The sequence below is a fragment of the Pagrus major genome, chromosome 8 (assembly GCF_040436345.1).
Source record: "Pagrus major chromosome 8, Pma_NU_1.0".
Classification (NCBI taxonomy): Eukaryota; Metazoa; Chordata; class Actinopteri; order Spariformes; family Sparidae; genus Pagrus; species Pagrus major.
Window position 1 is genome coordinate 5,079,508 of NC_133222.1, and position 15,899 is coordinate 5,095,406.

Below are 15,899 nucleotides of genomic sequence, written 5' to 3' on the forward strand. Positions count from 1 at the left end.
CCGACGTTGATGGTATGCGTACAGGTGCCTCTCTTCTATCTGTATTTCAGTGAGAAATGACACAGGACTCCTAAGCTGTGCTGTGAAAAGGAGCTGGGTCAGGCAGGCGGATGTCTGGTTCTCGGTGTTGTTGTGCCTGTGACAAAGAGAATAGACAGCAACCTGAGACTCGCAGGCCTGTTTGTTTCCTGTTAGTGCAGATTATCACATTTCAGCAGCCAGGAGGGACAAGAACTAAGCATCATGGGAGAGTGACATTCTTAGCTGGGAGATGTTTGTGTGTTTTGTGTTCTCATTTAATGAGATTGTTACGGTACATAGAAATCCCAGACAGATATAGAAACATTTCCTTTAGGTACTGTCTTGTTTGCATGAACATTGCGTCACCTCTATGCAGGTGGGGACTAATTTTCCTATACATGCAGGCATGTATTTGGAGAAAATGTGAAGAGTTCAACCTCTGTTTGAGCTATGTAAACAGGTTTCTTGCAGGTGACTCCAAGTTATGAGGATGCTTTCGATTAGAGGAACGTTTGACCTGTAAGGTGGCATTGCACCGCACACGGCTTGAAGATTAAAAAATGTTTCTTCCTGTTCACCAAAATGATCGTCTTACTCATTCTTTGACTCACCCCTGATTATGTATTGCAACACAGCACATTCTGTCCTCGTAGAAAAATATTGACATCTCCGCTGTGTTGAAACGTTGCGGTGTTTGATTTGGAAAGCACTCCCTTTTCATATTGGGTTTCTTTCAAGATGAAATCACCTCGCTCCTACGGCTCAAAGGAATTTCTACCACATGTGATCATCCGTCTCTATCTCCCGCTTGTCTCCTGTGATCTCGTGCTGCAGAGTTCAATCTCCAAGCCGTGCCGTCACTCCCTCTGTATGTGGTGTGTCATGTTGAGCTGTTCTGTGTGATGTTGTTGCCACATCAGATAGGCTGTTGCTCCCCAGCAGAGTTGGTGTTTGGTGTCCAAACAGCGGAGAAGTAATGGTGGTGCGGGGCAGTCAGGTCAGCGGCAGCAGCGGAGGAGGAGGAGGATGGTGGGGTGAGGGCTTTGTTAAGAAAGGCAGGAATTCTTCCGGCTGGCAGATGAAGTCAGTGCATTCCTCCAAAGCAGCTCCCTATAGGCAGCCAGTGGAGCAGAGCCAGGCACTGAATGAGGGGCGAGATAATGGTGGGGCTCAGTATTGAACACCTCCCATTGGGAACTAGAGAGACAGACAGAAAGAGAACACCATCTGTCTGACTTTGGGTGAGGAGTTGTCTTTTTTACCCACCTAGGCTACAAAGTTTCATTTACTGTGCCAAGTTCTATAGATAATCCTACCACTGCCCGAGGCGTTTCACTTTTTATGAGCACTGCGGTATTTTATTACCTTGTTTTGAAGCTTAGCTGTAGAAGTACAGACAGGCAGAGCGAGGACTGAACGAGAACGATATTCATTTAGGTTAAACCTGCTGCCCAGACGCGCGTTCGGCTACCTGCTGATCTGCTCTCTGAAGTCTGATGAGACCCAGTTCTGGTCCTGCTGAGGAGGATCAAACTAAGTTGCGCAAACACACACACACAGACACACTCACTTGTTCTGTCTCTCCTGCCATGTTTCTATGTATTTTCTACCCGCACAAACACCCTCTCCCAAACATAGACACACTTGAGTTGCTCCACTTTCCCTGTCCGTTCCTCTCGGCAGTAAGCTATCATAACGGCTTTGAAGGAGGGCAGCAGAGCGTTTAATTGGGTTACAGATTGGCATTTATGCTCCCAGGTCCGCGAGATACTGCCGGGGCTCTTAACTAACCACTAGGAACTTAACAAAATGTTACGCTGCTGTACCCCTCGGCTGCTGGTCTTGATATTTACAATTCAATGATGCTCTCACTCAACACGGCACATGTTTGACGTCAGAGTTGTTTGGTGTAGAAACTGGTATTTCAACAAAATGACTAACAAGTGAGGGCGCTTTGTATTTAACAGCTTCCATTGCGTTTTGTGCAACGCAGTGAAGCCTTTATGTCATCGGTGTGGTGTGTTTTTGTGTGAAGATTAGATTTCTCACACCTCTAATATGTGCCTCTCTTCTTGTCTTTCAGATTCTGTGCCATGCAGTTTTGAGTTGAGTCAACCGAAGCTGAAGTGATCTGTCTGAAAAACCGTCTTACTGTTCGCCCCGTCCCTCCTGGTGTCAGATGGAGCTCAAAGTGTGGGTGGACGGAGTGGTGCGGGTTGTATGCGGCCTGTCTGAGGAGACGTCCTGCCAAGACGTCGTCATTGCTCTGGCTCAGGCCATTGGTGAGTATCCCGAACCCTTCAATGCTGTGAAATCATTGTGTCATCATGTTGCAATACACGCTTCTAAGCTGTTGTTAGTTGGCACCATGTTTGTGTGCTTGACAGCTAATCTAATGGCCTTAAGTGATTAGATAACAGCTCTGCAGAGAGAGTTTGTTGACGACAAAACAAGAGTACTACGCTTAGGTTGCAGCAGTTTGCTTCCGTACTCACCTTTTCATTCTTCGCTGACCCAAATCAAACACTTCACTGGATTTTCTGGGTATGAGACGGATTTGAGCCGGCTCTCTGTCCCTGTATCCTCCGGCTTCATTCAAGCCATACGCTGGAACAGCGTCGAACAACATAACTCCAGATTTAGCACTCTCCTTCTTCCATGAGTGAGCTGCCTGCCAAGTCATTAGGGAGGGTTTGTCCTAATTTCAAGGTCCTTGTGGAAACTTCAGTTTATTTGAACATTTTTTACATGATGTGCGAGTCTTACACAGCAGCCTTTTTATTCCAATCCTCAGAGGCAGAGATTTAGAGGTATCAGCAGCATCATAATGCGTTTGATGTCATTTGTTCACTTAGCGTTACTTGCGTAGAAGCAGTGGGAGGAGTCAGTCGAACTGCTTTAAGTACACTGAAGGAGAAGAAAGGTCTTCCACAAGTAACTTATGAACACATTTACTGATTTATGTTGTGCTTTTTTATGAAAACAAGAGTTGTGCAGCTTCTTCAGTTTTATCTGGTGTTGTTTTTTAGTTTGTAGATACATTTCTCTGTCCTCACTCTCTGTCTCTCTCTGTCTCCAGGTCAGACAGGCCGTTATGTTCTGATCCAGCGTCTTAGGGACACAGAGAGGCAGCTGTTGGCCACAGAGAAGCCTCTGGAGTCTCTGGCTAAGTTAGGCCAACATGGCAGTGAAGTTCAGTTCTTCCTGCGCCGCACTGGCCCCAGCAGCAGCGACGGACCCAGCTCTAAACAAGACAGACCCTCTCCCATCCCACTACCCAAGCATCCTGAGCCTGAGCCTTCAAAACGCAGCCAGCCTAAGAAAGCACTCACCTTTAACCTGGGGCCATCCACCTCTCCTAGAACCAAAGTCAAACAGTTTAAGAGGTCTCCTCGGGAATCTCCAGAGCAAAGAGCCTCCCCCTCCCCGTCTCCCAGCCCTGTACCCAGTCATGTGCCATCACCCTCTCCCTCACCACCCATAGGCCCATCCAAAGAGGAGGTCTTTAGGAAGGTTCTTCAGCAACAGGAGAGACTGAGGGCTTTCGAGGCCCAGCTAGAAGCCCTAGAGAGGGAGTCACATCCCTGGGAGCGTTCCTACCCATCTCCGTGTCCTTCACCAGTCTCTGACGCTCGCTTGCAAGAAGAAGTGGACGCTCTGGAGCAAGCGATGCGCAGGAACCAGGCCGAGCTTGCTCACGAGCAGTACTGGGAGGAGGAGCTTCAGGCGGAGGTGGAAAAGGAGCGAGGAATGAGGAGGAAGCTGGGGGAGCTCCACGCCAAGCTAGATGACTGTGGACGGCGGCTCCACGAGTTCTCTGTTCGCTCTGCTCAGCTGGAGCAAGAGATCCAGAGGGAAAGCCAGGCGGAGGGGAAAGCCAACAGACCCGAGGAGTCCCTCGATGTTGTGAAGGCAGAGCTTCAGGGCCGGGAGAATCTCGGGAAAGATCTGGAGGAGCAGCTATCTGAGACTGACAAGGCTCTGGGGAAGGCAGAGTCTCTGCTGCAGGTAAGGAGAGAGGTCAAGGTTCTGGAGAAAGGGCTGTAAATACAGCCCATGTGTGTGGTCATTTGAGGGTTGTAGCACAGACTCTCCTCTAGCAAAGCTGTAAAACTGTATCCCTCTCCTACCTACACACTGCAGCAGACACAACAACAGTGCAGAGACACTCGTAAAAAGGAAAAGAGTAATGAGTGAAAAGGAGACATGATTTATTGTGGTCTGTATACTCACATCCTATCTTCTATGAAGTGTTTTATTGTCTGAAGATCTATTTACAATCTAGCTGAACTGGTTCAGCAGGTGTCATCTTGTATGCATGTTCTGAACACGTGGTTACTAATGGTGTTTATATCACATTGCCAGTATCTATATATTTTTGTACCCTGTATATGAAAAGAGATTAAAGACGATTGATTTGTAGAACAAAAGCTCCTTTCTTTGGATTGAATTAGCCTCAATTTATCGCAGTTTGTGCTGTCACTGCTTGTTTACTCTTGGTGGTTGTCATAGACACGGCTCTGTCAATAAAAGCCTAACCCAGTTTGAAGTGAAACTCGAGTTTCCTCATAATATTTCACATGAAACCCAGGACTCCGGTATCAGGTATATGTTTTCGTGGAGCTCATTCAGACTAGTTCTCAGCCACGGAAGTGTAGGAAATTAAATTCCTCTTCACTAGTATGTGAGATGGTGTTGTTTTTTTCTCTCCCAGGAAATAGAGCACCCAGAAAAGATTTTTAGTCTAGTGTTTCCGTGTTTTCTTTACCAAAGACCATCCGGACTGAAAGACTGTTGAATCCCGTTCCCAATCCACTGGGCCTCAAGCCAAGCAAACTTCAAGCAAACTGGCTGAAAAACTAATTAAAAACAGCTCATTTGAGTCATGGGCAGTCATCCTTATGGGGATATGTGTGACTATGCGGGTGAACTCAACAGATTTAGTGCCCAATTGATGAAACAGAGTCATGATCAATTTTATAGCTCTTTTCTTTAGCATCCTGCTACAGGACAGAGGTTATATAACATAGTGGTTTATTATGTACCATCATGTCAAATCATGCATTGCAAGAGTCTATAATCCAAAAGTAACTGCAGAGGCATTGTGCCAAACAAGATGCTTTTATTTCCTGTTAGTGACATGTTAACAGTAGTAGCATGATACAGTATCATAAAGCTAAATCCACAGTAATGTAAAGGTGCGTATGTCTGGCAGTGTCAGTCACCCGTCAGCTGATCAGCGAGGCTGCCAGCCGAGTGTTTAAGTGTTGGTGCTGATGAGCACAGCGCTACTGTAATTAAGCTAATGGAGGCAGACCTGCAGGTGTGAACTGCCTCAGCAGGCTGCCTCAGTCCAACATCAATTACACGTATACACACACATGCTGGAGTTGGTGGACTATAGCATGCTGCTGCTGCTGCTTCCTGTGCTGTGTGCAGACACATTGATTAAGCACAAATGGATAGTCGATTAAGACTAATTGACTGGCTTGTCGCATCACCGTTTAATCTGTGGGCGCAAAAGGTGATGCCGCTGTCTCGATGGTGGATCTCTGAACTACAGGTCTTCAATAATTACAGCTAATAAATATCTTTCCCCCTGACACCTGGTCAGTTAGGAAAGCCACAGAGAAGTATGACTTAGACTACTGGAATCTGATGGAATTAGAAAAATGCTTATGATAGCTGTGATGATTCATTGTAGCTGAATGGTCTGACGATGGCTGATGGGTGATGGTGTCCATCAGTGACTTGAGACTGGACTTTTAGACTCTGCTGCCCCCCTATGGTGAAAAGATGCATGGCACTGACAGTAATAATAATGTGACCTAAAAGCAAAATACAGCAGTCCTGCCTTATAAACACATGTATAGATTCTGCTCTTAGTTTGTTATTGTAACTGCTGTCATTGTTATCACGCAGAAGAGAATTGTATCTACCGATTAGCAGTTTGGCTCATCCCATTTTTTGATTGGTTGACAGACAGATGAGGTGTCGGCGTTCAATGAGTCAGCGGTGACTGATCTATGCTATAAATCGTCCTTTTGTTCTCCTCACTGATCCGTTTTTTTTATTTTTCCATCTCAGGCTAAACAGGAGGAGCTGGAGGAGCTGAATAAGGAGCTGAGGCAGTGTAACCTGCAGCAGTTTATACAACAAACAGGTGTCCTGCCAGCGCACACCCACTCACGCACAGAGCTTCAGGAGCAACTGGAGCAGTTAGAGCTGGCACATCTCCTGCAGGAGGGATATAGTAATGGAGGTAATGGAGGCAAAAGTAAATATATTAATACTCAAACTGTAGCACTGTAGCATTGTAAACGTGGCTGTTAGAGGTTCATTTGTTCCAAGGAACCAAGAGGAGTTAACATTAAGTGATACAGACTGACTGTAATTGGACATTTTTGGTTGCATGCCATCCTGTATCATCAGGACCCACATGGGGAAATCAAACTCTAGGGAATGACAGCAGTTTCTGCAGCACTTTAATGCTTCTTACGTGCATTTTTATGTTTTTTGTGGTCAGTAAGAGCTTACGAAGAAACTTACTGAAGAAATGACTAATTGCATTTTTAGTATTATTGGATTGTAAAACAACCACATTGTGAATAATGACTAACAAGTACAGACAGGATGGAAACGTGGCTTCTTGTAAAGTTATGATTCAGGGCTTCTTACTATGGGATCACTATCACACACTTGTTAATGTACTTAACTACACAACTCCACCAATTTTACACAACAAGGTGTGTTTACAGGTGTTGGAGAGTACTGCTGCATATGTGAAAAATATGAGAGTATAAAGTTGCATTGTGGGTAATGTAGGCGTCAAATAATCAAAATCGATTCAGCAGAACCAAAGATATGACCTTTTTTATTCCACACATCCTTTTTCATTTCAAAATCTGGTGCCCTACATTACCCACAATGCAATTTAACCACTGAGTGACATCACTGGAGGAAGTTCAAATACACTTTAATGAGTAAACCTTTAATGAAGTGACAAAGTAGTTACACAAAACAGGAAACAAGCACAACCATTTTAACAACTTTTGACCTATTTACTATAATAATACCCGTGCTGAAATGCAGACAAGGTACTATGGATACTAATGATTTACATAAATATACTGATCGATTGATTGCTTCCTGGACAGCTCACGTTCAGCAGGTTGAAATCATGCTAAAATCAAATGTCTACTGTCTGCTTTCTCTCCGTCAGGCCACAGCTTAACTTCAGTGGAATCACCGCCTCGCCCCACCGCCAAACAGTTCCTGGGACATCCACGCAACCTGCAAAACCCTCTAGTGTCCAGTCTCAACCCTGAGGGTGTGTATGTGTGAGACCCTGCCTGCCGCTTCCCGAGTCCATCCTGCTCTGCTCCTCTCCCGCCCTGCCCGTCCCCCGGTCCCCAGAGCCCCTTGCCCCCAAACTTTTTACCCCGGTTTGATTGGGTTTTAAGGCTGCTGTTCTTGGTGTTGGGTAGTGAAACCATCTGTATGGTGGAGGTCTTTCCTACTTCTCAGCAGCTCTTTCCTGCGCTCTACCTGAAAGACTTCTAACTCTCCGTCTCCTGCTGATACCTGTCCTTAACTTTCTACAGCTGACTTACATTCTCTCACATTTCCTTGTATGCTTTAATTCTCTATCGTTTCATGTTGTCTCTACTCCCCGCCCTCCTTCTCTCACTGTTTGCTTCTGGACTAACAGTAGCTGCTTTCATTATACTTTAATGCATCTGGGAACTCGCTCCTAATTTCCCCCCTCTGTGATACAGAGTGGATTTCCCACCCTCAAGTCAACAATTATAAAACCGACAGCTGCTTTTTCACCGTATCTCCATGTAACACATCAATCGCACTGGGAATGACTGTAGCAGACATTCTGATTGTAGCGCTGTTTTTATACTGTGACATGGAAAGATATGAGACCAATGTCATTTCAGTTTGCCTTTTATGTATGGATACTATTTATATGTGAAGTGGGAGGTGTATCTATACAATGCCTTGTACTTTGGTGACGCTTGACTTCCAAAGAGCAAGAGCCTTTCACAGAGGGCTCTGCAAAAAAATGTATTGCACTGTCCCATTCTCCTCCTGTGTGAAGCCTTGGCCCTTGTTTTGCTACTGAGAAATGTATCTTTCTGTCCTCTTTCTGCTCCGCTTGAAGTCAGAGCGACTTATTTTTAGGAGCTTCCAGCTTTTGCCAGTCTATTTTTGTCGAGCTCCGTGCTAAAAGAAGGGATACATTTCAAAAGTAGTGCCACAGGGCCATGGTTTTTGAGATTTTGTTTCTTTGGCCTGGTCCTTTTTGCTGTCATCACACCTAACATTTGACCTGTCATAACTCGCAATGTGCCTCAGTGGACTGTAGATTTAGGATGAGCTTTACTTACTAAAAATCCTCATAACAAACATAACGCAAACAAGGGAAGCTGTTGTTCTCAGCGCTCTGGCTCTGTTTTTCCACAAATGACTATCCAAACCACATAAACCAATATTTACATTGTCATAGCACTTAGCGTTTTATTACATGTCTCTCTATTACGCTGACAGGTCAAAGTGTTTGAGTGTGCACTCTCTTCTTACCGTCTACAGTGTGGTGTTTCCTTTGTGGGATTATACAACCGCTTCTTGCTTTTGGAAACTACAGACATCTCAGTGCTTGTTATAGAAAAACATGCTTGAAACTACTCTGACTTCAAGACTTGACTCATAAAAGAGTTAACTGGTGTTGTGTCAGCTTCTCGTAAGCATGTGTGATTATATCCTGTTTGACGCAAGTCTTAGCTGAAAACTGTTTTCCAAACAAAGGGATCATCATCCCCACTTATTTTTGTGTGTCTTGCAGTCCTGACATCCAGAGAGTCGTCATGGAGATAAAACATGGACCGCATGGCCAATGGAAACTTGTTCACTGTTCTGTCACCGTCACCTCATATTTAACCCCTTTTTCTTTGTAACGCTATTTAATCTACCATGATATACATACTGTATATACATAAGACAAATATATTTACAGAGTTTTGCTACTGTAAACACTACAAATGATATGTATGAAATGTAAAAAATAATTTAGAAACCTTTTACCTAGAGCAATTATTACTATTACTATGTATTTAAATATAATAAAAATGTGCATTGTGTTTTAGATAATCTTTTTGTTGAGTGTTTGTTTTTCTTAATACCCTGTTTATGAAATCACATTTTATTTATTTATTCATCCTTGTAATTCAGAGCTGCATGGATTAGTTGATTAAAGGTGCAGTATGTAAGAATTTTAGTTGACAACATTCACAAATTTATTAAAATTATCAACAGAATATGAAGAAATAACAGTTTTGACATGTATTTGCATAATGTATTTGAATTATGTTGGGGCGATATTGACAGAAGATAGCATGCTAACCAACTAGCTAAAGCCCGTCCTGGTCCAAAGCTGTAAGCACAAACACTACCCTCATCCTACGACCACTAACTGCACAGTTAACTGAGCCCGCTAGCTAACGGCAGCTACAGTTAGCAGCAATTAGCAGTTACATGCTGCCCCCCTATTTGTTTTGAGCAAGAATTCGGCACTTGGCCAGTTCTTACATGCTGCATCTTTAATCGATTAGTCGATGGAAAGGTTATTCATCTGTTTGAGTCAGTTTCCAAGCAAAAAAAAGTCAAACATTTGCTTTTTCCAGCGTCTTAAAAGTAAAGATTTGCTTTCTTTTCTTTGTCAATCATGATAGTAAATGAAGAATCTTTGAGTTTTGGACTGTTGGGCTCTGGAAAATTGTGAGGAGCATTTCTCACCTTTTTTTTAAAAAAAAAAACAAACATTTTTTATAGACTAACTACATTAATTCCAACCCTATTGGTCTCTACAGTAACTAAGAGTGAAGGTGCAGCACATCTGGCATACCCTGCAGTTAATAATTAACACATCGCTGTACACTTTCTAAAAATTACAGAGCCATGAAGCTCCTATGTGAAATGCATTATGAATATATTATAGCTACTGAATTATGCATGCTCTCCTCACTCACTTTGTGGTACAATGGGCCCTGTGATGCACGATCATAACTGGGTATTTTAAAGCCGGTATTCACAGGTGGCTGATTTAGAGTTCGCAGAGTGCATCCGTGGCAAGAATGGGAAATGTGCCAAACATCCCGGCATCACAGCGGCTGCTGTTATGGATGAGGTAACGCAGTGTATCTACAAGACATGTGACCATAAAGGCACAAGGGGCACGGCAGACTTGAGAAGCACTCCACTGAGTTATAAATGTACCTTGTCAGTAGTTTTTAAAGTTCCTTTGCGATCAGGAAACTGTTTTTTTTACCATCAGATTGCAGAAAATTGTGGTCTTTACCCCTGAGTCTGTGTGTTTTCTGTCTGTCTTTAAAATGCCGACAAAAAAACAAGTGATTCTTTAGTTATATTCTGTCATCCGTGATAAAAATCACCCTGGCATGATTGGATAAACACAGTTGCACCACTATGGGCTTAAGCACAACACTCCAGTCCTCCACCCCTTTCCTGTTTGTTTACCCTGTAGAGTAAATATGCCGGCTGTCACACTGACTTGAGCTTCCCTTGTGCTCTGGCTAACCCCTGACTGAAACCCTGTGGATTTTCTATAAATACTCTCATCCGCTGTCACTTGGCAGGTACGATCGCAAAGCATGCACATATTTTCTTTCCATGTCCATGTAGACGTAAATGGACATCAGAAACTCTCTCAAAGCATCAAAAATATACTTTTCCTAATCAATAATTTATCCCTTTATGCTTATGTTATCACTTCCAACCATGTGTTTGGAAGTAAGGAGATAGTTATTATGATTAATTATGTAGAATTGGATTTTGCTGAGAAGGTTTAGAGCTGTCTGGCTTGGCAGGGGTCAGATAAGCTCCAAATCCTTGTTTGGTTCCCACTGACTGTCTGGATGAACCCACGGCACGGTGCAACACTGACGCCTACCTGTGGATGCGAAGGATACTGCACATACTCATAAAGTCAAAACAAGTCTTTCTCTTTCTATTTCCCGCCTAATACATTCACATTAAAAATACTGGAGTATTCAATACAAAGTCATGTGATCCCTACAAATTAAAATCTCTGAAATTCATTGTATTTCTTGTGGATTGTTTGGATCTAATGTTTTTATTTCTAAATGACCTCAGGCCAGTGTTTTACATGTGTTTTCTTCTGTTACTCTACATACAAAGTGAAATAAATCTAACCTCACCCACTTCATATCTAAACCTAGGCGGGTCCAATCTCATAAACAGCACATTAACAGATTATGATGATGTTCCCCAGCGAGGGAATTATTTTCTACAATGGCACTCCACATGAACTCCATCCCAAATCCACTTTGGAAGGTTTCGGATGAATGCGAAAAGCTGAACGTTTGACCGCTTTTGGGTGAAAACTTGACCGACCGGGCGAGCTGTTGTCTGGGGGGAAAAGAATCTCCTCTAGGTGGCCGAGAGTGAGCATCAGCACGTCCACACTATGATGATGAATGCGGCCACAAGTTAATGAGTCTGACATACTGCACTTATCTATTCCTCTGTGACACAGTGAGTCATTATGCACCGATGGGAATACCAGGAAATGCATTCGAGCTCAAACAGAAAGTAAGATACATAATGCCACAACTGATTTGAGTAGAAACTTTACTTTGCACTTGAGGGATACGTTTCACAAACAGACACATTGTAGTACATGATGTGCGGACACAATTGATTTGGACGTACTTCTTGGAATTTGCTTCACAATTTAGGAGTCAACTGGAAAACTGCCTCTACTAGCGTGACACAAGTTCAGTGTCCTTTTAGTAATGCTCATTTTCGCCGGAGGGGCCTCCGGGAACCTCCTCGAGAACCCCTGCGGGGCCCCTGACCTCATATTTGCAAGCAGAGACTGTGATGATGATCCTAACACAGATGAAACAGAAACAGAAACAAAACACTCACCAATAGTCTTGACAGTAGGTGGCATAAGGGAGGTCGGCTCCAAAGGAAGCAATGCAAAACCCTACCGGGCCCTATATAAGGGGACAGTACGGTATGTGATCATAAGAGGAAGTAGGCTACAGTACACATGGAGACCACTGGGAGAGCAGTCATGTTGAACAGGCCTGTCCCAACAGCAGCAATGTGCACAGGACATGATCAAGGAGGTGGGTTGGTGTGCGTCTGCTCCGGCCGGGGCTGGTTTCTTTCTTGGACGAGGCCAAAGATGAGAAGCGCTCCCAAAACCAGGTTAGCCGCTGTCACACGCACAGTGGAACTGGCAATTGGCACAATGTGCGTTAGTCAGTGGCTTACCTGCTTTTAGATCTCGGGCATATTAAACTGACAGCCATGAGGACACATAATCTGTGGAGTCACACAGACAAAGGCTGAGTGTCATAAGGCAGTAATGAAACAGTCAACATGAGGAGTGGAGGTTACTAGAAACCCCTGAAAGTTAGAAAAATAAAATAAAAATAAAATAAAATTAATCTACACACAAAACACAAAAATTACACAACAATTCAATTAAATTAATTAGGTTTAATATGTAAAATCACAACAATGTAACTCACAGAATTTGATATTGCAGCTGGCCTTCAGTACACGATGTATGCATTTGGCCACCACAATATAATGAACGGCTTTCCCATTTCAATTCTCATGAAAAAAAAAAAAGTTCCTAAATAATTAATAATCACATCTGACAGCTGTAAAGAAATGTGTGAATAAATTCCTCACAGCCATAACAGCGGATCCGTCCACACCATATAGGCAGAATAAAGAATAGTGGCGGATAAAGGGAGCTACTTACCCAGTCCCAAGTTTTTCTTTTTCGGGTTAATTTTAAAAGAGGAAATCTTCCATTTTGGCCGACAGGAGCTCGTCTGTCACCTCTCCACACATCCGCATTGTTTTTTCTCTTAAAGAAATCACAGTGCATGACTTAAAGTTAGCTGTATTTTAGGACTATAGTACACCGACGCAGAAGTTCAGTACACTTGCACTACCCCAACCCTGCCCACTCCCCTGCATCTGCAACCCGACCTGGTTATGCAAATTGCAAAGAAACGTGACGTGGTGCGCGGCCAATGAGCTGCCGCGCCGGAGTAGAACGCCCCGCCCGCTGGGGAGAACAGACGAATAGAACTATCCAGGAGGCGGGGCTTGCGCGGGCAGCACGTTCGGCTGAGATTTAGAGTTATAGTTGGGGTGCGGCGCGTTCAGTTCTGCACGTCGTACATTAGGAATGAACCATTATCGTGTTAACAGTTTCCTGCCCCGCGCGATTATTTACGACAAACAACGGCGCGACGCAGGTATCTTTACCCTTAAATAGACGCCGTGCGACGCGACAGCTGCTACGGGAGGTGGGGATACGTGTGTTGTAAGCCGGTTGGACAAAGGACGCCCCTACCCCTACAGTGTGAAGTGGTTGAACTCGGCTTACTTGTGTACAGTGTTGCCATGAGCGGAGTGTGGCTGTGCACGTACCAAGGATGCAGCACGACAGTCTGATCTGATGATGACGGCGGGGAGGAGGAGGAGGAGGAGGTGGAAGATGATGATGAACACTCAATTATTTAGGGAATGAGAGTTTAGGACTCCCTGACGTCATTAACAAATTGTACATCCCATGATTTAGAATCGGAAATTAATATTTAATCTGTTTTTTGTTTTTTTTTTACATTTAAAAATCATATTAAAAAGTTAACATTAAGACTCAAACTCTTTACTCATTTAAAGAGTTGTAATAGCAGATTGGGATGCAATATTATTATGATCATAATGCAACTTTGTCAAGGTTAATTATAAGAAAACACCTTTTTCTTTAGGTATATATATACATACTTAATGTAAGTGACCCCCTCCCCCCTTTTCTGGAACATGATGTTCTTTCTTTGTCACATGATGTTCTCCTCTCTCTGGTGGTTTAGGGGGTCCTATACCCTACACTTTTTTTTTTCTTCTCAACACTTTTTGCATATCAAAGCCCTGTCTGATTATCCACAGCCAGGGCACACATAACCCCATGACAGAAAGTAGTAAATCAGGATTACATTATATAGTATTATGTAACAGCTGATATTGACTAGTTCAAGTTACCACTGGGGGGCGACAAGGGCACCGGATTACTGTATTGACTGCTTGTTCAGTCCTGGCACCACCACGAGGGAGTAATTATAGATAATAACCATAATATCAGACTTTAAAAAATAAAGTGAGGGTTAGAAACTGAATGTGAAATACAAACTTGTCATAGTTTATTATTAACTTTCTGATTTGTGATTAACTCGTGTGTCTGAGAAGTGACTTTATCAAACAGCTGACAGTGTGATCAGTGTCTGCACTTTGAACCACATTACTAAACTGAACCACTGTGTATAATCAATTTGAGGCCATGCGTCAGTTGTGTGAACGTGGGTACCATCATTTAAGTTGTGAGCGCGCAAATATTGCAGTGTATGCATTGAATATTCAAACTATATTTTATGTTTTTAGTAATTGAAAATATAGGCCTATTTCTCTACTCGAAAAATGGCAAAACATTTGATTGTTTTGTTATTGTGTATTAGTCATGTATTATTTAATACGTGTTAAATTGTAATAAGTAGATTATTAGTAGTCATAGCGAGGTCAGCCTTATGTTACCTAGATTGCAGCATGTGTCTTTAATGGGACTGGACACACTCTAACAGACATATATACACACTAACTGCCAAACTGATACATAAATACTATATATAATATAAAATCTTACGTTGGCAAAAGTGAAAGTCATCCATACAAATAGTATTTGAGTAAATCTCTTAAGATAGATGATATTAAGGCATGGCAAGTTTATTTGTATGGCACTATTCAGACACAAGGAAACTCAAAGTGCTTTACAGCGGCATAAAAATGACATTAAAAGACATTAAAAACAAGTTGGAAGACGTCAAGAAACAAAACATTAAAACAAGTTAAGAAATAGTAAAGTAGCAAAAATAGAAGAGGTTTAAAAGAGACAAGACTAGAAAATAAAGGTCACAGTGCAGTTCACAGCCTTGAAATTGCTTCAGTGAAAGGCTGCAGCAAACAGGAAGGTCTTCAGCCTTGATTTAAAAGTGGAGCGGACCTGCAGTTTTCTGGGAGTTTGGTCCAGATATGTGGTGCATAATAACTGAACGCTGCTTCTCCGTGTTTAGTTTTGACTCTACGACTGAAAGCAGACCTGTACCTGACGACCTCAGAGGTCCGGATGGTTCATAACGTAGCAGCAGATCAAGATCATGTATTTGGGCCCGAAACCATTCAGTGGATCTTTGACAGACAGGAAGCCAGCGTACAGATCTAAGAACCGGAGTGATGGGATCTACTTTTTTGGTTCTTGCTAGAGCTTGAGCTGCAGCTGAAATGTACTTATGTATCAAAAGTACAGGTAAAAGTAAATTTCCCATATGTTTACATGTGTGTATTTCAGGGTCGACCGATCTTTTTTTTTTTTTTTGTTTGTTTTTTGGGATTATCAGAATCAGTGTTTGTTTTTGTTTTTAAAGATGATTGCAGATACAATTAATTAATTCACAAATGTGGTGCAGAATGCAATCAACAAAATAACCAGTAAACAAAGTTATCAAAAATATGCAGTGGGGTAAAAAGTACAATATTTGCCTATAAAATTTAGTAGAGTTGAAGTATAAAGCAGCAGAAAAAAGGAAATACTCAAGTACAAGCACCTCAGCATTGTACTCAAGTAAAAGTACTCAGTTACATCCCCCTCACTGTAAACACTGTACCCATGTCAAATAAAGGTGTACTGTCTCTTTAAGAGTCGCATACGTCAGAGCGCACTCGGCCATTTCCGTCCACAGCCAGCCGGC

At 42.8% G+C, this 15,899-nt stretch overlaps 1 protein-coding gene across 3 annotated transcripts in view; it reads left to right on the forward strand.

Moving 5' to 3' along the window:
* rassf7a (Ras association domain family member 7a) overlaps positions 1-9,178 on the forward strand; it is a 37,849-nt gene extending 28,671 nt beyond the window's left edge. For all 3 annotated transcript variants that reach the window (XM_073472206.1, XM_073472208.1, XM_073472207.1), the window contains 5 exons: positions 2,105-2,303; positions 3,101-4,029; positions 6,109-6,283; positions 7,244-7,351; positions 8,873-9,178. In XM_073472206.1, coding sequence (XP_073328307.1) covers positions 2,201-2,303; positions 3,101-4,029; positions 6,109-6,283; positions 7,244-7,351; positions 8,873-8,904 — 1,347 coding nt within the window. In that variant the 5' untranslated portion in view covers positions 2,105-2,200 and the 3' untranslated portion in view covers positions 8,905-9,178. The remainder of the gene's footprint in view (positions 1-2,104; positions 2,304-3,100; positions 4,030-6,108; positions 6,284-7,243; positions 7,352-8,872) is intronic.
* Positions 9,179-15,899: the final 6,721 nt, after the last annotated feature.